The following is a 26358-nucleotide window of genomic DNA, read 5'->3' as shown; positions in this document are numbered from 1 at the left end:
GAATAAAGTTCGAAATGCTTCATCTGTCTTTTTCCATTGATTATCAAGATTATGTTTTATATTCCACTCAGAGCTATCATCAAATTACAAACCATTACAAAACATTACAAGAAATAAAGTCTTTATTTATGATTCACTGTAGAATAACTGTAACAAATTACATTAAAAATATTTCAGTAAATAATTAAACTTCAAAACACAATTCAATCCTGAATTAATATAACAGTTGTTATTTATATTTCAAAACTGTTAATATCACATTTTGGTAGGCTGACTGGTTACTAGCAAATACATTTTCCTCCATTATTCACATTTAATTTTTTTTAGCAAAGACAGTAGAGTGCACACATCACTAGGTGGTGATTACAATGTCCAGAAGCTCATGGAAATCATGAAAACAATCAATTTAAGACATAACATCAATGCGTACTAAATTATTATAACCCCTTCCAGTCTGAATAGAGCCGTCGGTTCTCTACTACCCAGTCAACAAACTGACTGACGCGAGCATAAGCTCCAGGTCGCTGGGGTCGTCCACAGCCGATACCAAAAGATGTCGCCCCCACAAGAACCCAATGGCCAGCCTCTTCACACATCAGCGGGCCTCCAGAATCCCCCTGTCAAGAGCCCACAAAATATGCCAATACATAAAAAATTATGTATGCATAAATATGTTTGTACTACATCTGTCTAAGTAGGTACTACATTTGAATTTGAACTAAAAAAGGACGTTCTATGTATATTATATATAAATCTGACTATATATTTCACAATTCTGACTATTTCTCACAGCAAACTCGCAATTGAGAGAAAAAAAGTCAAAATTGTGAGTTTATATGAGACATGTGAAAAATAGTTTGTTCACTATTCTTGAACTAATTAAATTACCAAAAAAAAATGTATACTATATAAAAATAATAAATGTACACACCTTACAAGAGTCCACCGCACCATTGGCATACCCAGCACACAGCATGCGGTCTGTAATGTTGTACTCAGGAAGCCATTCCTGACACTGTGTGTTGCTTAAAAGGGGCACAACAGCTTCCTGTAACACATTAGCTACGTTGCCTGGAGATCAAAAACAAACAGCTTATACACGACCATCCAAAAGATTATTAACTCAAATCTGAAAAAAAAAAAAAAAACCTGGAATAGAATGCACAAATGTGTATATCTGACCATTTTCAGACAGCAATCCCCAACCAGCAATAAAACACTTTCTCCCTTCTTCAATCTGTGCTCCAGGATCTGGGAGGCAGATGGGCTGAATGTAATCTGGAAGAAAAATCTTTTTAATCCTTGGCAAATCTGACAACAAAATATGTACAAATCATTTTATATTGTTCTGATATACATCTCTGTAGATATAGTAGTGGTGCAGCTAACTGCAAAAGCCAATGAAAAAAAGCATTTAAAATGTTGTAAAAAAAAAAAAAAGCTACATGTTATTTATGTTTTTATTTATTTATTTATTTATCCTTTTGATTTTTGGGTGAAATAAAACTTTAACAACATATTTCTGACAAACATGTTCCCCCTCATTATGGCCACCATGTTGAGATCACATGACCATCCAATTATCAGACAATTTCAACTGCAAAATTAATAAATGATAGATGACAAAGGAGCCTACCTATGTACACTACCGTTCAAAAGTTTGTGTTTTTGAAATAAGTCTCTTAATCTCACCAAGGCTGCTTTATTTGATCAAATACAGACAAAACAGTAATATTAATATTAAAATATCTTCTATTTCAACATATTTTCAAACGTAATTTATTCCTGTGATGTCAAAGCTGAATTTTCAGCATCATTACTCCAGTCTTCAGAGTCACATGATCCTTCAGAAATCATTCCAATATGCTGATTTGATGCTCAGAAAACATTTCTTCTTATTATTATTATTGCTGCTTCATATTTTTGTGGAAACTGTGATAAAAAATTTCAGGATTCTTAGAAAAATCCAAAGTTTAAAAGAACAATATTTATTTGTATAGAAATATTTTGTAGCTACAAATCTCTTTAGCATATTTAGCCTATAAAAAAAACGGCGTAAGACCCAACATTTGTAGAAAAACAAAGCGTTTTGTCTACGTACCCGTGTAGTTGACAGGTGTCTGTAAGTGCATTAGGGCAAAGTCAGACTCCTTTGTTATCCTGTTATAGCGCTTGTGCATGATAATCTGATCTATTAAATGGACTTGTTTGTTAGGGTTATCCGTCCCAAACTGAGAGTGAAGACCCAACACAGCTGCCCAGTTCGACAGGTGAACATTCTTTCTACGGGATCAAAATATAATTTAGTCTCTCAGCGCATTTTTTTTTTTTTCACAGCTACAACTACAGCCATGAATGCTGAGCAGCGCTTACCCATAAACACAGTGTGCCGCTGTTATCAACCATTCCCTGTCAATCAAACTGGCCCCGCAAACATGGCGGCCAAGCCAGTTCAGAGACACTATCCAAGGCCACGACCCTTCCTGGGAATCCTGTCCTCCCGCCACTCGGCCTGCTTGCTCTCTGTCCATTTCCACATTGGTCTCACTTTTTGAAGGTACTTTACGGACGCCACATGCTAAAACGAGAGATGTTGAATTTGTATTGATTAGCAGCATAAGAGCATATGATACAAGCTGCAGGTTTCAAACTTACGCTGATTGTTACAATGCAGAGACACGATCTTCTCACTGAGACACGCGTCACTTTAAAAAGACACAAAGAATTTGAAATGAGATTTTATGGGCCAACAAAAGGGGCGGTTCAGAAAAGTTTTTATCGATTTTATCGATTACCTGGGTTTCAGATCCAGTGAGCCATTAGCATTCACACTTACAGTAGTAAACGGGATATCTTCATCCATAGTGATGGAGAATAAGGCATTTCCTGACCTAGGTACATCAACAAACATGTTATACTGCTTTTTTCACAATAGGTATTATTTGACTAACTATTTTATGCTCAACCCTATAAAGCTTGTAACATATTTGATATCCAAATTTCTAAGATATTAAAGAAACTTTGTTGTTGTAGATAATCTTCCACATGCCTTCTGTCCTATGATTTATAGTTTATACCGTTTTATCATATATAATTAAAAACGTCCACCTTTAGGTTGTGGTACACGTGTCTTTTTGCTGGGAAATCTTTACTGATTTTTATAAAGGAAACAAGAATAACCTTTATATTGCTAAAATATTCCAAGTTAAACACTAACTGGACTGAAGCAACTTTTTTTCTTTAGAAAAATCTGATGCATCAGGCTTTTGAGGAGAGTTTATTTGTTCACTCACTCAATCATCATTGCACTGCATTTTAAGTTTTGCCCCCACAACTACAGAGCTTTCATCATAAAACTAAGCATTTCAATTATCGCTTCCAAAATAAAAGTTTGTGTTTGCATAATATATGTGTGTGTACTTGCATAATATATGTGTGTGTACTGTGTATAATTAATTTCTATATATAAATACACACACATGCATGTATATAGGCTATTTAAGAAAAAAAAATTTTTATATAAAATATTTATATATACTGTATATACATTTATACATCTATATTATATATATCCAAATATTTCTTAAATATATACATGCATGTGTGTGTGTGTGTGTGTGTGTGTGTGTGTTTATATCTGCAAAATAATTATACACAGTACACACACATATATTATGTAAACAAACTTTTATTTTGAATGCGATTAATCATTGCCCAGCACTAATTTAAATATGATCTTAGTAAGACATATAATTGGGAGATTAACTGATTTTTATATTTATTTTATGTAGTCTGTTATGCCGATTAAATTAGAATTTCATCTTATTTTATGGATGAACATATAAACATCAGCCCCTGCACAAAATTGCATATTTTTGTAAGACATTCAGTAAGTTCCTTATTCTCTTATATCATACTATATGAGCCATAAAAGCCTGATGTATCAAATATGATACTCGACAAACAAAAAGGTTTCAAAAATTAGATATTTCTGACATTTTCTTTCATATGTCTGTCTTCACATGGTTAACCGTCAAATATATATAGAAGATATATATTATATTAAGTGTTTACCTGTAGCCCAAGTAACGGCAGAAGAAGTCAGATAGCTGAGAGGTCCAGTCTTTAGCACATACCGTGTAAAGATCATTCTGGATCTGAAGTCTCAGTCGTTCAGTTCCAGTGACATTAGCTTTTATTAAATGCACTAAAATACAACAGCCTGTGATCAGCTGCATGAACAGCATGATTTGATTAGTGAGGTTTTGTTGTAGTTTGACTTGATTTACCACAGTCGCCTTCATCTGAGCCATCGGAGCAGTTTTCTACACCGTCACACACACTGGCATTGGACACACACACTCCTGTGCCGCATTGAAACTGTCCAATGGGACAAGGATCTGCATATTCATGAGAGTTTTGCAGTTTATTAGGGCATCTCCGTGTTATTTTACCATTCGCATACTGTGCAAAGAAGAAAACTAACCTGGTTGGCCAATGTTAAGGCCTGTGCTAAAGTTGGCTAGAAAGCCTCTGTCACTCCCCGAGGAGTCTGTGGAAAGCATGATGGTCACCCGGGAGGTTGTGGAAAAAAGATCCGGGAAGGAACGATCACCAGTCAGGACACCTTCAGAGACAAAACACACATTACTACATAAAGATCCATTTAATTTCTTTGCATATTGTGCAAATAAACATTAACATAATGCAAAAGTAATGTTATGTTAAATATTGAATATTATGGCATATTATCTGTCTTTCACATGAATGGTCAATAAAATTATCAAAATATACATATATCAAAAGTTTGGAGTCAGCGAGATTGTTTTTTGTTTTTTTAAATATATAGTTCAATTCAGCAAGGATGCATTTAGCTGATCAAAAGTGTCAGTAAAGACTTATACATTGTTACAAAACTTTTTGTTTTTAAATACTTCTTTTGAACCTTCTATTCATTGAAGAAAATATTTATAATGGTTTCCACAAAAATATTAAGTAGCACATTAGATATGATATTAGAACATATTAGAATGATTTCTGAAGGATCATGTGACACTGAAGACTGGAGTAATGATGCTGAAAATTCAGCTTTGACCGCATGAATAAATTACATTTAAAAATATATTAAAACAGAAAACCGATTAAATGATTGATCAAATGTTTTAAAATTTTAAATATATGAGACTTCTAAAATCTTAGTGATCCCAAACTTTTGAAAAGTCGGATATATTTTATTTTAACTGAAAAGTGTATTGAAATCCCCATTACCTACAATATAAATGCATATATATTTATTTTTCTTTCAAAGAATCATGTCTTCCTAACAAAATTACCTAGCAACTCTGAATACGGCTCCACTCCATCCCGAATTTCCAAAATGTCATGATCCATCTCTAAAGCAACATCTTGAAAATGCAATTGTATATTCTGTCCTTCCTTAGCATGTAAAGTCCACATACCTAACCAAGATAAACCATAATCAAAACATTATAAATTAAATGAGGTAGGGATGTAATTGTCAATTTTTTTATTAGAATCTTCCATGAATTATTCTGCATTCTTAATGATCATGGCTGAAAGTTAAACGAATCTATCTACAGTTGTACTTACACGAAGCGTTGTGTCCATAGCCATTGGGGTAGTTTGGAGAACTGAATGTTGAGTTTGACTCATACAGATCAAAGGGTCCCCCACAATCCACTATTAGAATTGAATTCCATAAATGTAAATCCTTTACAATTTTGTGCTAATAAACATAGCATTTGCATGACAACAAACTGACATCATTGTGAAAAGGGTCTATTGCTAGATCTTGCCTTACCTGCTATGGGAGGGGGGGTGGTGGGAGGCGGGACAGGGGTTGGGTCAGGAGGGGCCTGTCCGCAGGAACCAGGCACTATGCTGATGTCATCCAGGGCGATATCATTCAGAAATCCCGCCCTCTTCTGCGCTTCAAATACCACCTAAGACAGACAAGAAACGGGCAAATGTATTTACTGACTTTTGAACCGTTTAATGTTATGAACTACGTTGATTTGTACATGAACTGACCACAGCATCTGCAGTGATGTTTAGTGTTGCTTGAGCATAGTTCCAGTTGTCACCATAGTTCCCTTCTTTCCTGAAGAGGACCGTGACGGATGAGCGTTCCTCTGTTGTGACCGTCAGACGCCACACCTCCTCCCCGAACATATGGTACCTCAAAGAGCACAGGTACATTCGTCAAATGCTTACTGGAGAGTTCAATCCCTTGTGAAAAAGAAGTACACCTCAGGATACTTTTAAGAATGAAATAATATGCTTTAAAAGAATATACTTAAGTGCTAATCGCTAAAAGAATGATGAAAATGCTAAACTAAAATACACTTTAATGTAATTTCTATCGAAACTTGCATTAAAGTCCCCCTGTAGTCAATAATTGTATCCCTTAAAACTCATCTTTGATCACCGAAATTACATTTAAAAGTTTTTTTTCCTTGAAAATGTTTTTCTTTATGCCTTAAAATAGCTTGAATGTAACTCTACACCCTTGCCTCATTTAATATACGCGGTTCTATGAATATGCAAATTAGCCACGCCTCCACTCACTCACACTAGCTCAGAGATTCACTCGTTGATCATCACACATTGACGTGATTGGTTACAAGGGAGTTTGTGACGTCAGAAACACCAGGGATTTAAAAACTGTCTTTGGTTCACTGCGGTTTTAAGGAGAAAATGTGGTTTAATGAAACCAGTGAACTTCTATTGCATTCGGGTCTGTTTTGACATGGTAGTACGAAGATCAAATTTATACGTTTGTTAAGATTGTGAAAATACACTTTTTTCAGATTAAAAAAAAGTGATTTAATTGTTACACCAACTAAATTGTTACACTTTTAAAATAAAATGACAAAAACAAATTTGTAGAGCAAAAAGTATCAAAGACCAAATAGTCTACTTTTGAAAAAGGAAAGAGGGATTGGGGGGGGAAAAGTTCACATTTCACTTTGCTGCCACCTACTGATAAACCATTGCAGTATGAAAAGGAGATTCAAGCTGTTTACCATCATAATTTTTTTCATATGAAAGTAAAATGTCATGCAAATAAAAACACAGTTTTGAGCAGTCACGAGTTATAAGTTTCAATTTATAAGTAAAATCATATTATGAGAATTACCAGTATGAACTATTTCAGTCAATGGAGTTCATACTGGTAATTCTCATATTATGATGTTACTTATAAATTTAATCTAATGATATAGTCTAATAAAATTTCTCATAAATACTGATAAAAATTTATTTTCTTGCACCACTGTTTTTTGCTTTGTTTTTTGAAAAAAATTGAAATTTCAAAGAATTTCTAATTTTTTTTCATTAATAAAAAGGAATAAATAGCATGGTAAAAAAAAAACATGGTAACATTCAAAATGTTAAACCTTTTATGCATTCACTCATTAATGAGAAGTTACTGATTAGATACAATATGGTATTAGTTGAAAAATATTAAGTTATGATTGTTTTTTTTCCTGTTATCTCTGTAAAGCTGCTTTGAAACAATCTGTATTGTAAAAAGCGCTATTTAAATAAATGTGACTTTTATAAGCTTACATTCCACCGGGTCCAAACAGACCCTGGAATGCAAAACGTGTATGCAGTTTTTATGCTGGAAAGGACAAATAAAGATTATTTTTAAAATTATTTAAAATGATTGAAAATGTTTAAATTGGCATTTAAGTACACTTAAGTGGACTTTTATTTCATTAACCTTATAATATCTGCAAGTACAGTTTTTAAAAATAAACTTTTAAAATCTGAAACACACTAGTGCACATTCAATACAATTAAGCGCACTTCTTTTTCACAAGAGGTGGAAACATACTTGACTACTTCTACCATTGCATCATTTTAGCCCATTTTAATTTACGTTTATAAGATACATTTTTAGAAAATTTGCATATATAAGCTTAATGTTTCCAAATGTTACCCCTGATGAAAACGAACCAGAATTGCAGACACATTGATTCCTTTGCAGGAGTCAGAGGAAGACTGTAGATACGGAATTTTTTATCCCAACTTCCAGGAGCCCGAGGGGTCACAATGTAGTTCCCTATGAGATAAAAATCGATTTGCATCAGAGTAAATAATTATCATCAATCAGAAATCAAAGTATAATAAAACATTAGACAGCATACATTTTCAAGTATTTTCTAACAGCAAATAAATTATATGTAGTTTTTAATAGCATAATGTATGAAATGGCACCTGATTGGTTGTTGCCCATTGTGTGATCAAAGCTCGGGCCAGTGTCTGGTGGAAGAGTAGCGCCTTGTGCTCGAATCCAGTCGCCATTGTCATCAAATTCTTGCCTCCAGAGACCGAAGTCCTCTTCAAATGAACAGCTTATCTTGTCTTCATCTGCCAAAGACCGTAGAGTTCAATAAAACTTGAATATTATTTTTTTTTAACTGAAATAAAAGTTAGCATTTTTGCACTTAGGAAGCTTAGCGATGGTAAGAATGTGTAAGAATCATAATCTTTTCTTGGTCACAGAGCAATAATCCAAAAGCCAAATGGAAGAATCCTATGGGTGTTTTTTGTCGGGAGAACCAGGGTGATGCTGACTACAAAAATACCTCTTCACTGCACCACACTATATGTGTTGTCAAAAATATCGATATTTCAATATGCATTGATACTGAAATATCTGAAACGGTTTCAATACTCCTTTTCTGCAGTATCGATAGGCCGATACCAAACAGTCCATTCCCACTTCTCTCCGACAGCGAATCGACACACATCTGCATCCTCTTACTCACTCGTCTCATTCGCAACGGTTGAATAGTGCTTGTATTGTGCTGAATTTTAGTCATTTCCGCAGGTTGTGAATAAATAAAAGCCACCTTTTATTAAAGGTGGCTTTTATTTACCTCTCTCATAAAGCCACCTCTCAAACAGCTTGCGAGAACCAAATTGACTTCTTTTTCGTGGCTTATTGCCATTAAACGGTCAAATACATACAAAATTATGTCAAAATGTTCGCATTTCTGAGTATTCAGGTAAATATAGTCAGTTTTGGAACGTAAATAGTTTACAAAAAAAAATGTGCCTGTTGTGTAACAGTATATTGGATCTGTGCATAAGCTCTTAAAGTGACAGCAGCCTAATAAACCTGCTAATGTCTGTCATGTTAATCAAAGAACAAAAGACAAAGAGAAAATCACTTACTGCTCTTGACTGAATAACTTTTGTAACTTTAATTAAGCATTAATCTGCATTTAACTTTTTACATTTGATTACTTTAATTTCAGCAGTATTTCTTACCTGAATACCACCTGAAAAACTTCAAAAATTGTCTCTTTATACCATTGTATATTTGTGCTGTCGTTTGCAATTTATTTATTTGTTCTTATTTTATTACTGATTCTTTACTTATGTAGTTCAAGCAATTCAAATAAAGCCTCCCTGTGCTGAGTGTAAGCTATTGCAACAAAATGACCTAAATTATCAAAAAATTATGAGATGATAAATTATCTGTAAGGCGGTATATATGGCAGTGGTGTCGAAAATCTGTATTTTTCAAGGTATCGTATCGATAGTTGGAAATCCCAGTATCGTGGCAACACTACTCTATATGCCTCTGAATAAGGTATTTCCACACCATTATTATGTCGAACGTTCCATCAATGTTCAAATAACATTGATTCAATGGCAGATATGGTATTTTTAGGAAATCAATACCCACTAGAGAGCTCACTGATGTTCTCTGCCGTGTAAGTAGCATTGAAGCCTTGAAAGTTATTGATGTAGTCTGCGTTAAATTCAACGGTGGCTTCATGAGATAATAGCCAGATGTCCCCTGGTGACGTTCCTGAGAGAGAGTCTGAAAGACACAATCTGATGTCAAGACACTACTTAAGAAGTCAGAAATCTTAATGTAACACAATGTCGAAACTCACATGTCAATGTTTTCATAGGGCCGGTGCCCTCATATAGCTCCAGAACGTCAATATCTGGTTCCGTATGGAAAGTGTGAAAGACTATTTTTATGGACAAGCCCTGAGTCACTCTGTGGGTGAAATAAAAGACTGTATGAGTTGGTGAAATCTCAAAGTATGTCTAGATGTATCTGATACTTGTATTACCGTATAATCCAACGGCAGGCTGTGGGACTCTCATAGACCTCTGGGAAGTTTTTAGAGTGGAAGGATCCAGTCGAACCAAGCAGGAGAAACTGGCCATCACACATTGTTGCTATGGAGTATGAAAGACACATAATACTGTATCGCAATAAGTGCATACAGGGCTTGACATTAACACCCGCCAACCCGCCTAATGCAGTCCTACTAGCCACTTTAGCGGGTTGAATTTTTATTATATACGTTTTTTTAATTGTAGTCTTTTAAAAAGGCATCTGAAATGATAAACTAAATCAAAAATATAGATTTTTCGGAAAAAAAAAATTCCCGATACTTTCTTGCTCTCTCATCTCTCCTACAGCGCCTCCCCTCACTCCCTCCTTTCATTTGCTCCTGGTGAATATTGTTTCTGTTACAGGGCTCGAATTGCGGTGTGGGATTTCGCATATTGCGCATAATTTTACTCATTCCTGCAGTTTTTTTGCTCCCAACCAAAGTGCACGCACATAAAGCCTCCTCTCTGTACAAAATTGAGTTCTTTTTCGCTGCTTATTGGGCTTAAACAGTGAAACACACACAAAGTAATGTCAAAATGTCGGTCTTGGTGAGTATTCACATAAACACTAAGTTATGTTTTAATTGAATGTAAACAGTTGAGAAAGAAAAAACGCGTGTACCAGTATAATGGATCCGTGCGTCAGGTCTTAAAGTGACAGCAGCCTAATATACCTGCTGCAAAATTATGAGATAAAATTAAAAATATCGATCTGGCAGTTTTTCCTCTTGGTATCGATTAGGGCTGTGTACAAATATATATATAATGATCATTTTTTCATGATAGTGTATCGATATTTTTTTAAAACGGGTTTAAAATTATGTTAACATGTCATCAAATCCTTCTGTGTCAAACGACTGTGTCTACAAAGAGAACAGTTGTACTTCATATACATTTATACGGCCAAGCGGGAGAGCATGGCGGAAAACATGAGCTTGCAGAGCAGACGTGTGTGTGCACTTTGGTTTAGGGGTGTGCGATATCAAGATTTTTGATCATGGATGATTAAAAAGTCTCCACGATCGGCTTTTGAAGAAATATCGTAGTATCGTGTTACAGTGCATTTTATCAGTTAACGTTACAGCTGATACGCTGTTTTAACATGCGCTTTTCTGAGCACGTACACACGAAGCTCACAGGCACTGAAAGCCTGTCAAACAGCATCTAGATTCTGTTACATTTGAGTCTTATTACGCTAATACTGTTAAATATGTACTCACAAGGTTTACATAAACACAGTTGGTTATGTCTAAAGTGAAAGCAAACGTTTGAGAGGAAATGCGCGTCATATGCGTGTACATTAGATGTGTCGCGTCCTAAAGTGACAGTAACCTTAGTAAACATGCTGCCGCTTGTCCTTAAAGGGAAAGTTCAACCAAAAATGAAAATTCTGTTATTTAGTACTCTCTAATGTTGTTCCAAACCTGTATTAATTTCTTTTCTCGTGCTAAACACAAAAGAAGATATTTTGAAGAATTTGGCTAACCAGACAGTTGCTGTTCCCTATTGACTTTCATAGTATGAAAATATATTCTATGGAAGTCAAAGGGGACTGCTACTGTTTGGATACACATTCATCAAAATAACTTTCATTTTCAACAGAAGAAATTTCAGTTTTATACATTTTGTGGGATTCTCATTTTTAGTTAAGAGTGTTCAGTGACACAATATGCACTTCATACATTTCAGTGTGTTCACTATTCAGTGACACTGCAATGCAAATAGCTTTGCTAATAAATTGGAATGGAAATTTTTATTTTTCTGGTGAGTTATCAATATAATGTGATACACATACCATACAGCAAGTTGTATTTTCAACTCTATTATTTTTTAGATTTTTATTGCAATATATCGCAATATGTATCGTATCGCAATATATCGTGATATATTGTACCATGACACTTGTATCGCGATATGTATCGAATCGTGAGGCCCTGGCCGATACCCAGCCCCAGTCAAAATGACAAAATTGTGGCCAGTGAAAATGCTGAGTGACTAGTAACTTTGGAAAACTAGGCACAGTGGCTGGTGAGCAAAAAAAGTTCATGTCAAGCCCTGAGTGCCTATTTTCAAAGTAAAAAAAAAAGTACACTACTATTTTAAATAAAACATATAATATTAAAAGGGTCATAAATACATACCACAGACACTCTGATTCTCATCTGAGCCATCAGAACAGTTTTGTATTCCATCACAGAACTCAGTTTGAGAAATACATGATGTACCATCAGCACATGCCTTCTGTCCATCTGGACAATTCACTGGAGTGACTGACAGACAATACAAGACTATTACCATTCCAGCCAACAGGTAGAAAAACATTGATTTTTTAACAAAATCTGTTATTTTTCACTAATATGCAATATGAATAACATTAAAAAATAACTATTTTCTGTTTTAATGCAATTTTAAAATGTAATTTATTCCCATGATGGATTATTTCCAGCATCATTACTCCAGTCTTCAGTGTCACATGATCCTTCTGGAATCATTCTAATTTGCTGATTTGGTGCTCAAGAAACATTTCCGATTATTAATGTTGAAAACAATTAATCATTTTGAGCAACCCATGATACATTTTTTCTGGGATTCTCACTGTCACTTTTGATCAATTTAATGCAAAATTGCTAAATAAAAGTATTAATTTCATTAAAGAAATATTACTGACCCCAAACTTTTGAACAGAATATATACACTGACATGAAATACTTTGTGTGACATGTTTCGCCACGGAATAAAAAAAATGTAAAGATAATTGCGACTTTTTATCTCTTAATTCTGACTTGTTATAAACCCACAATTGCGAATTATAATGTAAAAATTGTGAGATATGAACTCGCAATTGCAAGTTATAAAGACTAATTCTGAGGAAAAAGGTCTGACTTTATAACTCGCAATTGCTAGCTTATATCTAACAATTGCGAAAAGTCAGAATTGTGAGAAGAAAAGCCGGAATTACCTTTTTAATTTTTTATTCAATGGAGGAAACAAGCTTCCATATTTTTTATGCTTGCAGCTTTAATAAGCTCAAAATAATTAAGAGATTACATGGAATTCGTCACATTTGAATTCTGTAAAATTAATTTATCACACTGAAGGACCATTTAAAATGGCACAAAGGTGATTAACAATTGTGAACATGTAAAGATTCCCACGTTCCCTTATACATTCATGCAAATGTAATTTAACCAAACATTTTGGTGTTGATAAAAAATATATTTATATTTTTATATTACATTTTTTTTATTACATTTTATATAAATGTATAATAAATGTATACATTTTTGCTTTTCATAACATGAATTAAATACAATTGTAACAACCAGAATTGACCTCTGTCACTGTTACCATGTCATGATGACCTCACAGCACACACTGCGATAACACACACAGCAATAAAATATAAAACATAACCCACCTGGTTTTGCTGTAGATGGTCTCTGGGTTGAAGTTGGTTTATCTGAGAGTATATATTAGAAATGTTATACAATCAACTGGACTTAAACAATCATCTGAACAATATTTCAAACGATTGCTTATATTAAACAAACTAATTACATTAAGAATATATGGTCAGATAGAGATCTTCAGATGACTATGAAACTGTAGATATGTCTTGGTATTGATGATATTACCTGAGACCTGCACACTGCCGATGTCTATTACGAGTCCATCATTTCCACCTTCGCCCCGCTGTAAACCATCTACTAACTGCTCCTGCGCAGTCTCAGGATCTAGAACACCACGGAAGAGGACGTCAAAGTGCACAACCACACTGCCTTCGCTGAGAACAGGAGAAAAAACAGACAAAAACTGGTTAATACTACTTGAGGAGCACAACTACATAAAATAAGATATTTTTAGAGAATATAATCCTTAAAGGGATATATTATATATTTTTATATACACACCATGTAACTTTTTTTTCGTTCACATTTGACAAAATATATATAAAGAGCGAGTACACCATGAATCTTCCAAACCATGTTTTTGTCTTATCCTGGATCACTAATGTATGCCTATGGTAAATGTTTTATTCAGAATTTCTGACTATTTTAGACCAAGTGGGACGCCAAACGCAGATATTTATTTTAGGAATAATAGGCGGACTAGTCTATAACATGTTTGCAGGTATTTCATAACCTCAAAAGCTGTGAATTATTTGAAACACTTATATTCCTGATTTCAAACCCCATCTCTAGACGTCTGGTCACCGTGATTTTTCCAAGTAAGACATATTCCTGATCAACATTTTTTATTGATCCTGGAACAACAAACCCAACCCTACCCACAACTTTTCCTGACATTCAGAGGGAAATGACAGGTGAATAACACTGATATAGAAGCACCTAACCCTGGTTTTAAGCCTAAACATAAACTGTAAATTTGTCCCTCAAATCTGATTGGTTGATTGGAATGTAGATGTTGATCCAGGAACATGTTGCACTTGGTGAAATCACTTCTCTAGAATCTAAATACATGCACATAATATTATAAATTATGAACTTTATGGCTGTCTTTATAGCTTAGGGGCTGTAATATATGAAGTCTCACCTGAATTCATTGACCTTGGAACTTCTGAACTGCTCCTTAAGGGAAGTAAGACTGTAGGCTTCACTGATCTGCAAGCAGCAATACACAGAGAACGCAAAATCTGCTTTATCACACTAAAATACTGAGATAAAACATATTAGTCAGCCAATAACTTACAGAATAAAATGGTATGTAACATGACACTATATACAAACGTTGGTCGCAGCTGTTGAAAATGACTTCTGATTTGCATTTAGATTCACAACATTGATGTGTTAACAAAAAAATCATAATATAGCTCTTTTTAGCCATTATAATGATTTATCTCATGAAAATATGTTTACATATACAATTATTTTACTTTTACTTTAAAATGTATTCTAATTTATGTAATGCACCCAGTTGTTTCACTGTCGAGGAGTTTTTGCCATTCCCTTTATTCTTTATCAATGTTGATTTTCCTTATTAACTTCATCAAGTTTCTACTGTAAACAATTAGTGTAATGATTTTTTTCATTAAAATGAAGGTTTTAGGTTTTACAACAAATACGACACAAATTTATGTTGATTTCACATTCCACATTATCCATTTCACATTAATTGTACAAAAATGTTTGTACATTTGTAAATGTACATTGTGCAATGTATATATATACACATTTTACAATGTACATTTGCAAATGTACAAACATTTTGGATGTGAAATTTTGGATGTGATTGCCCAGCACTATATATGAAACCCCAAAATGAAAGTACTGTCACCATTTACTCTCACTCATGTCATTTGAAAACTGTATGACTTTTTCTTCTGTTGAACAGAAAAGCAGATGTTAGGCAAAATTAATGTCTCACTTTCATTGTGTGGACAGTAAATGGTAAGTCTGTTATTCGCCCTAACATCTAAAAATTAAGTCATATGGGTTTGGACTGACATGAGGCGGACTAATTTGTATTTTAACTGTTTTTTTTTTTTAACCTTCCAGGAATAATAACTATGAAATAAATGGCAAATTCACCTTCTGCTCAGTGTCATATGCCAGAGCTTTAAACTGTGCGCTGTTTTTGTTCAGGAGCTCCTCTGTGAAAACCGTTCCATTAGAGATGACAAGTCTCCCAGTGAACTCTGAGCCGGTTTCCTCTCCTTCACCATCTATAGCTTAAAAAAAAAATTAAACAGGGGTCACTACAGACCATCGTAAGTATTCAGTATTATTCATCTGAAATGGAGGTAATAGTCTCATACCTTTGTTGTCTAGTGCGAGCCAAGTAACGACAATTAGTCCCACGCAAACCACAAACAGCACAACAACCAGTGTTGTGAGCAGTATCTCAGTGGAGGACAAACGACAACACTTTCTAGACATTTTATAGACAAATGACTGACTTATGAAGACTTAAACACTTTTCCTCAGATGATAAACCTCCAGCATGTCACTGGAAAGTCAGAGGTGACACTGGCTTCCAGAGCTTCTAATATCCCACCTTCTTGCTTTTGTCACTGTTATATAAACCAGCAATAAATTTTTATTGAACAATAACTGAGTATCATTTTATCAGCATTTCCAGAAAACAGGAAAATACGGAAATAAACTGAAGTTGGAAGTAAAAATATAATATAATATTCAAACACTTTTTCCTTTTCTATCATTTACAACAACTGTCCAATCATACCTCTAGATTTCCACAGTCCAAATATATTCCAGTGGGAAGAATCAGCATGTGCTGTGAAAACTCACCTGTCCTTTCCATGTTAACCTTCAGGAAGAATCCTACCACCTTCTTCTTGACAGACACATGGTTAAGTCGTCAACAGAATAGCAAGAATTCAAACGGGATAAACAAAGCACCACAATAGACAAAAAAAAAATCTATATATATATATATATATATTTAAGTATATAAAAACATAGTCAGAAACAGTAATATTGTCCATTATTCTTACTGTTTGAAAAAGTATTAAATTTGAAATGGTAAGTTTGAAATTATTTTTATAAATTTAAAATACCCCCGAGCTTTAAATATATATATCATATTTTATTAATAATTATTTGATCAATTTATTAAGAACGTTAGGTTTATTTATTATAATGTCATTATTTAATTTCATTATTTAAAAAGTCAAAAAAAGTAATATTGTCTATTATTACTGTTTGAAATGGTATTGTTTGAAATCATATATAGTATATATATATATATATATATATAATGATTTCAAACAATAGTATTTCAAACAGTAATAATAATAGACAATATTACTGTTTTTGACTTTTTAAATAATGTGTTTACATAGTACAAGCAAAAATAAATAAATTTATATATATATATATATATATTTGATTAATAATTATTTTATTGTAAAAAAATGTACACTAACATTCAGAAGTTTGGGGTCTGTAATTTGTTTGAATGTTTCTGACACAAATTTTGTTTAAAAATACAGTAAAATTCTAATATTGTTAATTATATATACAATTTACAATATCTATATTATACTATAATAACTATATAATAATTGGAATGTATTTTCAAATGTAATTTATTTTCAGCATCATAACTCCAGTCAGGACACATTTATAATTATTAACATTGTTGTAAAATTATTATTACATAAAACGGTTTTTAAAACAGGACATTTTCTTTCAGGATTCTTTGATTAATTGAAAGTTCAAAAGAACAGCATTTATTGGAAATGGAAATCTTTTGCAACATTTCAATCCTTTTAACCAGTGCATTGCATAATTGCTGATTAGAAGTATTAAATATTCACACATATCTCTGAAATACATTGTATTCTTGTACTTGGTGAATAAAAATCTCCTCAAGTCTAAAGTTAATAGTTATTGCATCTTATCATACCAGTTCAAATCAAGCGAAGGAGAGGCTTTCACTGTCTAACTCACAACAGACTATTCAAGGTAATAACAGTGAACGATTAAAGTTGCCCCTAGAAATGGCCATAAATTATCATCCAATATAATATATGACATTGTACGTCACGTTAATATTTTATCCCCGCCACTAAATATGTCATTGTAAAAATGCTAATTGACCAATCAATCATTATGCTACTGCTTTTCCTCGTTTGATTTTGCAACTGCACGAGATGCAAAGTCCTACTGGAGGTGAACATGAGTTGAAGTTTATCAGCAAGCCACAAAAACAAACATTTCAGATCATCAGATTTGTGTTTCAAGAAACAGTAAGGTGCATTTAGATGGCTTTATTAGAGCATTCACACTGATTTACAGCTTACAGTCTGAATCAGTGCTACCAAAAGCACTCGCTGGAATATATGGTGTATTGTTTTGTGCAAGAGGTGTCAGGATGCTTGTACAGCGTCCACTGTATTGTGGTCTCTGAAAATGAAACGTTTATCTGGATTTTACATTTAAACTGAGCCTGTGAAATAAGATTTACATTTGCATTTGCTGTTAGGGTCGCATTTTAAAGCATTTTTTCCCCCTGCATTCGTTTACCCTCTAAACTTACATTTGCACAACCTTCTCTGGTGCTGGCTGACCTATAGAGCAACAGATTCTCATCCAGACAGGACGTCCAAGGAGGATATCCAGAGTTCATCCACTGCTGGAGGGGTGGACAGTACCACACAACTGGAGGACACACATCCAGAGGCCTGCTGCTGTATACCTAAGACACAAGGAATACAACACCCGGAGGTATTTTCAGATTTTCTTCACAAGTGTGCTCTTGTAAGCTCTATTTGTAGATTTAAAGGCAGGGTAGGTGATTTTTTTCCAGAAACATTTTTAGTTATGCTTGTTAAAAGTCTCTTCACATCCTGATAGCAATCACTAAGTTAAAGGGATAGTTCACCCAAAAATGAAAATTCTGTCAGTATTTACTCGCCCTCATGTTGTTCCAACCCCGTAAGACCTTCGTTCATCTTCGGAACACGAATTAAGATATTTTTGATGAAATCTGAGAGATGGATCACTCCTCCATAGTTTTCTTAAGGGATTGAAACTTGCCAGCCCCGAAAAGTTATTAAAGATATCGTTAAAATAGTCCAAGTGACTACAGTGGCTCAATCTTAAGTTTATGAAGCGACGAGAATACTTTTTGTGCGCAAAAACACACAAAAATAACGACTTTATTTCAACTATTCATTTCCTTCTCTGTGGGCCTCGAGTCAGTTCACTAGTGTAATAACGTAAGCTTCTGTTGTTGTACATCACATGCATCACACACATGACCAGCGTCGGCCAATAGTGAGCCTACGTGTGACGTAGCACTACGCAATCACACTACGTTAACTGACTAGAGGCCCACAGAGAAGGGAATGAATAGTTAAAATAAAGTCGTTATTGCGCACAAAAAGCATTCTCGTCACTTGATAAACTTAAGTTTGAGCCACTGTAGTCACTTGGACTATTTTAACGATGTCTTTAATAACTTTTCGGGGCTGGCAGGTTTCAATCCCTTAAGAAGCCTAAGGAGGAGTGATCCATCTCTCAGATTTAATCAAAAATATCTTAATTCGTGTTCCGAAGATGAACGAAGGTCTTACGGGGTTGGAACAACACGAGGGCAAGTAATTACTGACAGAATTTTCATTTTTGGGTGAACTATCCCTTTAAAGGGATAGTTCAACCAAAAATGAAAATTAGCCCATAAGTCATCCTAGGTGTATATGATATTCTTCCTTCATACGAATACAATCGGAGTTATATAAAAAAAAATGTCCTGGCTCTTTCAAGCTTTATAATGGCAGTGAATGGCCGGTTTCTGTTTTGAAATCCATTAAAATGCATCTGTTCATGATTAAAGTGCACCACACGGCTCTGGGTGGTTAATAAAGGCCTTCTGAAGCGAAGCCATGCGTTTGTGTAAGAAAAATATCCATATTTAAAATTGTATTGACTAAAATGACTAACAACATGAGGGAGGGTGGGATCTTATTTCAAAGCTAGCTTGCTATTGCTAGCCTCTCCGAAAATGACCTACCCTACCTTTAAGGAAGAAACATGATGATTATATTTTTCTCGTTGTGTATGTTACCATGTCGCTCCAGCCACATGCTTCATTAGAACGGTTCTCCACACCTGGACTGCCATTTAAATTCAAAACCATATTGTCCTGGTGCACAGCATCAGCACTGTATGGAAAACGTTGAAGGGAAATAACAGAGTATGCGGAATTGCAATAAATGTCACGCAGTTAAAAACACAACACATAACATTTCAACATGCTAAATATCACTTATCTTACAACAAAAGAAAACACTATACTGTTCAAAAGATTTGTCAATGTTTTTGAAAGAAGTCTCTTATGCTCTGCATTTATTTGATCAAAAATACAGTAAATTGTCAAATTTCATTACAATATTAAATACATGTTTTCTTTTAGAGTATATATTCTAAAATGTAATGTATTCCTGTGATGGTAAAGCTGCAAATTCAGCATCATTACATTAAAGCTGCTTAATATTTTTGTGAAGGATTATTTGATGAAAAGAAAGTTCAAAAGAATGGCATCTATTTAAAATAGAACGTAACAATGTAAAAGTCTTTACTGACACTTTTTTAAATCAATTTAATGTGTCATTGCTGAGCAAAAATAGGAATTCCTTTCTAAACAAAATCTTACTGACTCCGTTTCTGAAGAGTAGTGAATATATAAATTAAGAAAAGAATCTGTCAAACAGGTTGTGATCTTAGTAGATAGCACTATGAAACAACCATGTATGAGCCAAATAATATATATATATATTAAAATGTTAATCTGTGAATGCTATATTAACCACAAATCCTTGTGGAAAAGAAAAGTAGCTTGTGACAGTTCACTACGTTTTCACTCGTAGAAAATGGTGAGGCCGAAGCTGCCACAACAGTTTTTGAATAGTTTATGAAGTAATAATGAATTTTAATGTAATGAATTTAGCTAGATGCTAACACATTCATGCGGTGGAAGCAAGACGCATGTTTTGACATCTAAGTATGGGCACACTATCTTACTACACACTTCAGAAGTATCAACCGTGTTGTGGGTAACACATTACAAGTAATGCAATTTACGTAATCAGATTACTTTTATCGGAGTTACTTTTTCAAACAAGTAATGCAAGTTACTTTGTTTTTTTCCATTTATTGACTGACACCTCTCCTGTCCCCATGTTGAGAGAAACCGTGAGTAAGTATATAGGTGTTGTGTGGGCTGTGTGAACATGATGCTCATTGTAGTTCTAGACTAAATGTGAGCATTTAATCATCACACTAGCACAAAACAGACTCAGTATTCCTCAAAATTAATAAAAACTGTGAAATGCAAACTCAGAATATTGTGCAAACCTGCAATAATGAATTGTTAAATAACACAAATATAATTTATGTATATTTATTACTCTCGCTTTATCAACCAATGTTTTTGATGCTGGCCTTCGATGATCCAATTTAACCATACTAATAAGTAAAAATGACTTTTTTACTTCACAATTGTTGTTTTTTGTTTTTGTTTTTTAAATCACTGAAGTAAGAGGCTGCATCTGAAATCGAATACTTTGTAGCAAGCGAAAAACAGTATGTGACAAAAGTACAGTTGTTGTCAGAATTATTGGCACCCCTGGTAAATATGATATAAGATGAGTGTAAAAACAAATCCACATTGTTTATCCTTTTGATCTTTCATTCAAAAAATGTCGCAAAACGAATCTGCCTGGAAGAGGACTCAATAGTCTTAATGTGTGGCGAGGAGGAACGTTTGAGTGGCCAAAGACTCTCCGAAGATCACAGATGGAGAATTCCAGAAATTAGTTGAGTCTTGGGGTCAGAAAGCCTAAATGGATCTGGGAATCTGAAGGATCTGGAGAGATTCTGTATGGAGGAATGGTCTCTGATCTCGTCAGGTGTTCTCCAAACTCATCAGGCATTATAGAAGAAAACTCAAAGCTGTTATCTGTTATAGCTTAATTAAAGGGTGCTAATAATTATGGCCAACGTGTTTTTGGAGAAAGGCATTTATTTCATAATGTGATTTACCCCCCACTTTCAACTTCAAAAGTCCCCGGATGACCTACTTTTTCTGCCGAGATTCTGAAGTGTGGACACTTATCTATCCCATGAGGCCACACGAGAGGATTTGTGAATGAAGTGACGCAACTGATCACTTGACAACAGGGTTCCTGCACACTTTTTAAAGTCAAATTTAAGGCTTTTTAAGACCTTTTTAAGACTTGAAGAAATCAAAATTAAGACCGTACATTAGGGGTGTGCAATATTCCACTGCTCCCGACGAGCTGGATGGCGCCTTGCATGGCTGACACCGCCGTCGGTGTGTGAGTGAGTGAGTGAATGGGTGAATGTGAGGCAATATGTAAAGCGCTTTGGTGGCCATTGGGTCAGTGAAAGCGCTATATAAATGCAGTCCATTTACCATTATTGACAAAAATATATCTCGATATTTTAAACGTTTTGTTGATAATAATTAGATGATATTTTACTGATTGTGTTTTTGTGCTGGTGCAATGGCTGGTTTAGGCCTGTTGTTGACAGCAGACTCACGAAGATAATCATATTTTTCATATTCTATGCAGTGGTCAGTTCACAGCAGTGACAGAAATGATTAATTAACGTGCAATATTTGCCACCTTAAATTGATTTCCAGGGGCATTTTTTCACCTATATATGGACATTTTTTCTAAACTTATTTAGAGTTCTGCATCACCTTTTATGTCAAATACTAACATCCAAATTATTCAAATTAAATTATACAGTAATTATACTTATTTATACAATAATACTTAATTACACAATAATTATACAGTACCACCGTTACCAGTCAAATTAAATCATTCAATCAAAATCCATCTTTGCAGTTCAGAGGTGACACAGAAGCAGCATAAAGAAGAGGCATTAATATTTACACTCCATTTACAATTGCATAAATAAAGCTATGAGATAGTTTTTAAAAAAATCCATATTCAATATTTAAATATGAAATGATTTCTAATTTTAACGTTTTAATTAAAGGGTACTTTAAATATGAAACTAAAACCGCCAGTAGGCGGCAGCAAGTCACTGTCTTAATACCGTAAGCGAGTTGAGGGAGTCATTCATTCATTCAACCGATTTGTTCAAACGGCTGATTCATTCGGGAAAGAAACAAGTGATTGTTCATTGAATCGTTAAAATGACTCGTTTAAAACGTGGATTTCAGTCAAGAAATCATCGGTGTCTGTTGCATTAGACTCTGCTACGGTTTCATTTTGAAATTCTCGTCAGCGAAATAAAGGGAAAACAAATAATATTGTCAATATGGTGTCTAAAAAGTAACTCACAATGTTAATTTATTTTTAATTTAACTATTGTATAACAAAATATCACACTTGTGCACGGGAAAACGGCACTCTTACTGATGTGATATTCTAATATAAGAACATAATATAAATATAAGACAAAAACTAATTTGGGGACATAGGCCTAGCAGCTACCCATAACTGCACTGACACATCACGCAGTGAAAGCACGAGAGACAAATGCGATGTCAGCTCACAGTGCCTCGTACATCGTTAAAACAATGTCATAGTAGACAATACACATCGCACACCCCTACGCACAAAGAATGAACTTACTACTGAACTGACATTTGCCAACTTTCTTCTTCTCTCCTCTCTCGCGTGCAGGAGACAGACGTTATTCTGCCGGCCGCGAATGTGATGCGAATTGTCACGTGAACAAGCAAATCCACAAAGATAGAATAATATAAAATAATACTACGCTAATTAGATAGTTTTAATTTGGAAAACATTTAGATATGTCTAAGTCGAAGTGTCATCTAAAATTTAAGACCTTTCATAAGTAAAAATAAGACTTTATAAGACTTTTTATGGCCTTAAATTTTAAAAATCTAATTTAAGACTTTTTAAGACTTTTTAAGGATCCGCGGGAACCCTGGACAAGGGAAACATGGCAAATGTAGTACGTCCAGATTACATTCATGTAGAACATAGTTTTTTAGCTGTCGTGAAGTAATTACTTATTCAAAATAAGTACCATCTCAAGAGAGTATGCGATTTCAGACAGACGTGAATTTACATAAATTTCAGCCTGAGGGTTATTCATTTCACTTGTGTGAAAGGGCCTTTACATGTGCAAAAAATAGAACTTTTTTTGTTATTAAAAACAAACAAGCAAGCCTAGCCCAGGTGAGGAAAAGTAATGCAAAAGTAATCTAACATTACTTTCCATAAAAAGTAATGCAATTTGTTCTATATATCCTTTTTTAGGGAGTAACGCAATATTTTAACCCATTACTTTTAAAAGTAACTTTTCCCAACAACGCCCATCTCCAATGAAGTACATACATAGTAGTCTGTAGTTTGACCTCGTTGCCTGAAATACCTCGGTGGTCCAGTGATTAGTAACCCAAAAAAAGCAGCCCTTTTTTAATACCCATAATGCCAAACTCTGCCATAAACAAAAACACTGACAAAAGTGCATGAAACTGTACCTTTTTTTGTAATCTGACACACCTGTTTGCTATCAGTCCATTCTCCATGTGGTATGCAAGCATGTGATTTCTGTGATAATGGCCACCTAGAAATAACAAAGCACAAGCATTCTGTTAAGATAACATGTCTACCTTTACCTCAACACTTATTTTAGTTACCTACCAATTTTACATTGTAACTTGATTGGCTGCCCATAGAGCCAGATTCCATCGAGGAGTTCAACTGCATACGGGACAGCTTCCGCATGCTTATAATAAACACATCCATAAGGAGCCTGCTGTCCATCTCGGAATATATGCACCTTGTTTACTGGACCAGCCTGGTAAGTGAATCATATATGAAGAAGAAAAAAGGTGTATGAGAATTTTTTTTTTAATTTCACACTACAACAAAAACATTTTTTTTTTTCTTAAAATAAATAAATAAATGACCAACGATCATAATACGTTACAATTCTAATATTAATAATAATAATATTCAAATAACCATAACAACAACAATAAATGGCCATTAAATTAATGAATGAATGGATGTTATAGTTTCTCAAACAGATATCATTCTTTAAAAGTTTATTGATAAGATTTTAGGTCAATTTGTTTCTTAAATTATAGCCATAAAGCCTGTCTAATTAAATGATTAAAAGCTCCTTAACATGATACTCTAAACCAGAAACTCCCGGTGGGCCACAAATGAGTGACAGGGGGTCTGTGGAAAAGTCTAGAGAAAAAATGTAAAAAATAAAAAATAAAAAAAAAATTCAAATTAATAATAAAAATAATATGATTAAAATAAATCAGATTTAAACAAATAAATGAATGAATAAAAAAATATTAGTTTACTATTAGGTAGATAAATATATATATATATATATATAACTGATTAAAATTCAATTAATTAATTAATAAATAATATATTTAACAGTATGTGTGTATGTAGGCATGTATGTATGTATAGGGAGTAGGACAAATAAATATAATGTAACTTAATAGAGGTTCATTTTAGATTTTTTATAAAAGATAACTTTTAAATGTTAGGATCTCACTGTCACACGAGGATGATCTTTGGAGTCCATGGCATCTAAAAGACTGAAACCTCTGCTCTAAACTTTAGCAACATACCCAAGAAATAATATGGGGATGCAATAGCCGATTTGACAAGAAGACAAGAATCATTTGAGCATTGCATAAATAAATAATCTTCGCAAGACTCTGAACTGAACTGGTGAATGAATGATGATGGCCTGGATGAGCTCACCTGCAGAAACAACTCGAACAGAATCTCCTCCGTCACACAACTGTGGATGTTTCCCACGAGGATGGTCTTGTCGAGATCTCTGTCCCTGTCAAACATTCTCTAAAGCGATTTTAAGGGATTTGAAATGTTAGATTTAATTTTTTTCATCGGTTGATGTTAGACGGTCATGCACTCTTTTTATAAGGATGGTGTTTGGTTTGTCGTAATGGAACTGAATTGCGACACCGCAGTATCATAGTCAGCCACTAGATGGCGATATCGCCTCTAAAATATCTGGACGAAAAGTAGGCTATATGCACGTCTATATAAATAATCAGTTATATAGATCAAAAAATAGTAACAAAACATCTGTTTTGAAAGTGGCATGGTAAAGATAGCACAAGTACACTTTTCAAACGACACTTGCGGTTACTCTAAATAAGTCACCTGTGTGAACTTAAAGGGACAGTTCACCCAAAAAATGTTAATTATGTCTTCCGCTGAATACAAAAGAATATATTTAGAAGATTATGGATAACTAACAGTCGGTGGACCCCATTGACATCCAATGTCTTTTTTTTCTTCCACACTATGGAAGTCAATGGTGCCCCACAACTGTTTGGTTACCTACATTCTTCAAAATATCTTTGTGTTCAGCCCAAGAAATTCATACAGGTTTGGTACGACTTAAGGGTGAGTAAGTGATGACAGAAATGTTATTTTTGGGTGAACTATCCCTTTATTATACTACTTGTAATGTATTATATAATATATTCATGTATTACATAATACCATTTAATTACATAGTTTTCCAAAGTAATGTTGGTCAACCAATGTAAAAAATAATATGTGGATGCAGTCCATCTGCGCCTCGAAACGCATGTTTAATTCAGTTGTAAAATCCCAGCTTTTTTCAAACTTCTTGTTCAGTCCTGCGTTTCTTCTCAACAAGT

General features: G+C 34.1%; 2 protein-coding genes across 2 annotated transcripts; both read right to left on the bottom strand.

Annotated features, from left to right (window-relative positions):
* Positions 1 to 104: 104 nt before the first annotated feature.
* Positions 105 to 16197, bottom strand: tmprss15 (transmembrane serine protease 15). Its single transcript, XM_077196323.1, has 25 exons — positions 15950 to 16197; positions 15723 to 15862; positions 14728 to 14795; positions 13809 to 13957; positions 13592 to 13633; positions 12315 to 12443; positions 10125 to 10233; positions 9939 to 10048; positions 9725 to 9862; positions 8245 to 8397; positions 7984 to 8089; positions 6052 to 6199; positions 5822 to 5963; positions 5611 to 5700; positions 5334 to 5459; positions 4487 to 4627; positions 4290 to 4400; positions 4075 to 4207; positions 2796 to 2891; positions 2656 to 2705; positions 2374 to 2578; positions 2102 to 2283; positions 1183 to 1278; positions 932 to 1071; positions 105 to 617 (listed from the first exon to the last, which is right to left on the bottom strand). The coding sequence occupies exons 1-25, from the start codon at positions 16068 to 16070 to the stop codon at positions 438 to 440; spliced, it is 3105 nt and encodes a 1034-aa protein (XP_077052438.1). The 5' UTR covers positions 16071 to 16197; the 3' UTR covers positions 105 to 437.
* Positions 16198 to 17224: 1027 nt separating this feature from the next.
* rbm11 (RNA binding motif protein 11) lies at positions 17225 to 26351 on the bottom strand. Its single transcript, XM_077196296.1, has 6 exons — positions 25427 to 26351; positions 24335 to 24491; positions 24194 to 24257; positions 19726 to 19822; positions 18196 to 18354; positions 17225 to 18062 (listed from the first exon to the last, which is right to left on the bottom strand). Exons 1-6 carry the CDS (start codon positions 25520 to 25522, stop codon positions 17949 to 17951), a joined length of 687 nt encoding a protein of 228 aa, XP_077052411.1. The 5' UTR covers positions 25523 to 26351; the 3' UTR covers positions 17225 to 17948.
* Positions 26352 to 26358: the final 7 nt, after the last annotated feature.

Source organism: Siphateles boraxobius, unplaced genomic scaffold, assembly GCF_051911475.1.
Source record: "Siphateles boraxobius isolate OS27281-9 unplaced genomic scaffold, OSU_SipBor_1 11, whole genome shotgun sequence".
NCBI classification, from domain to species: Eukaryota; Metazoa; Chordata; class Actinopteri; order Cypriniformes; family Leuciscidae; genus Siphateles; species Siphateles boraxobius.
Note: the sequence above shows the minus strand (reverse complement) of the source record. Positions and strands in the feature narration are given on the sequence as shown.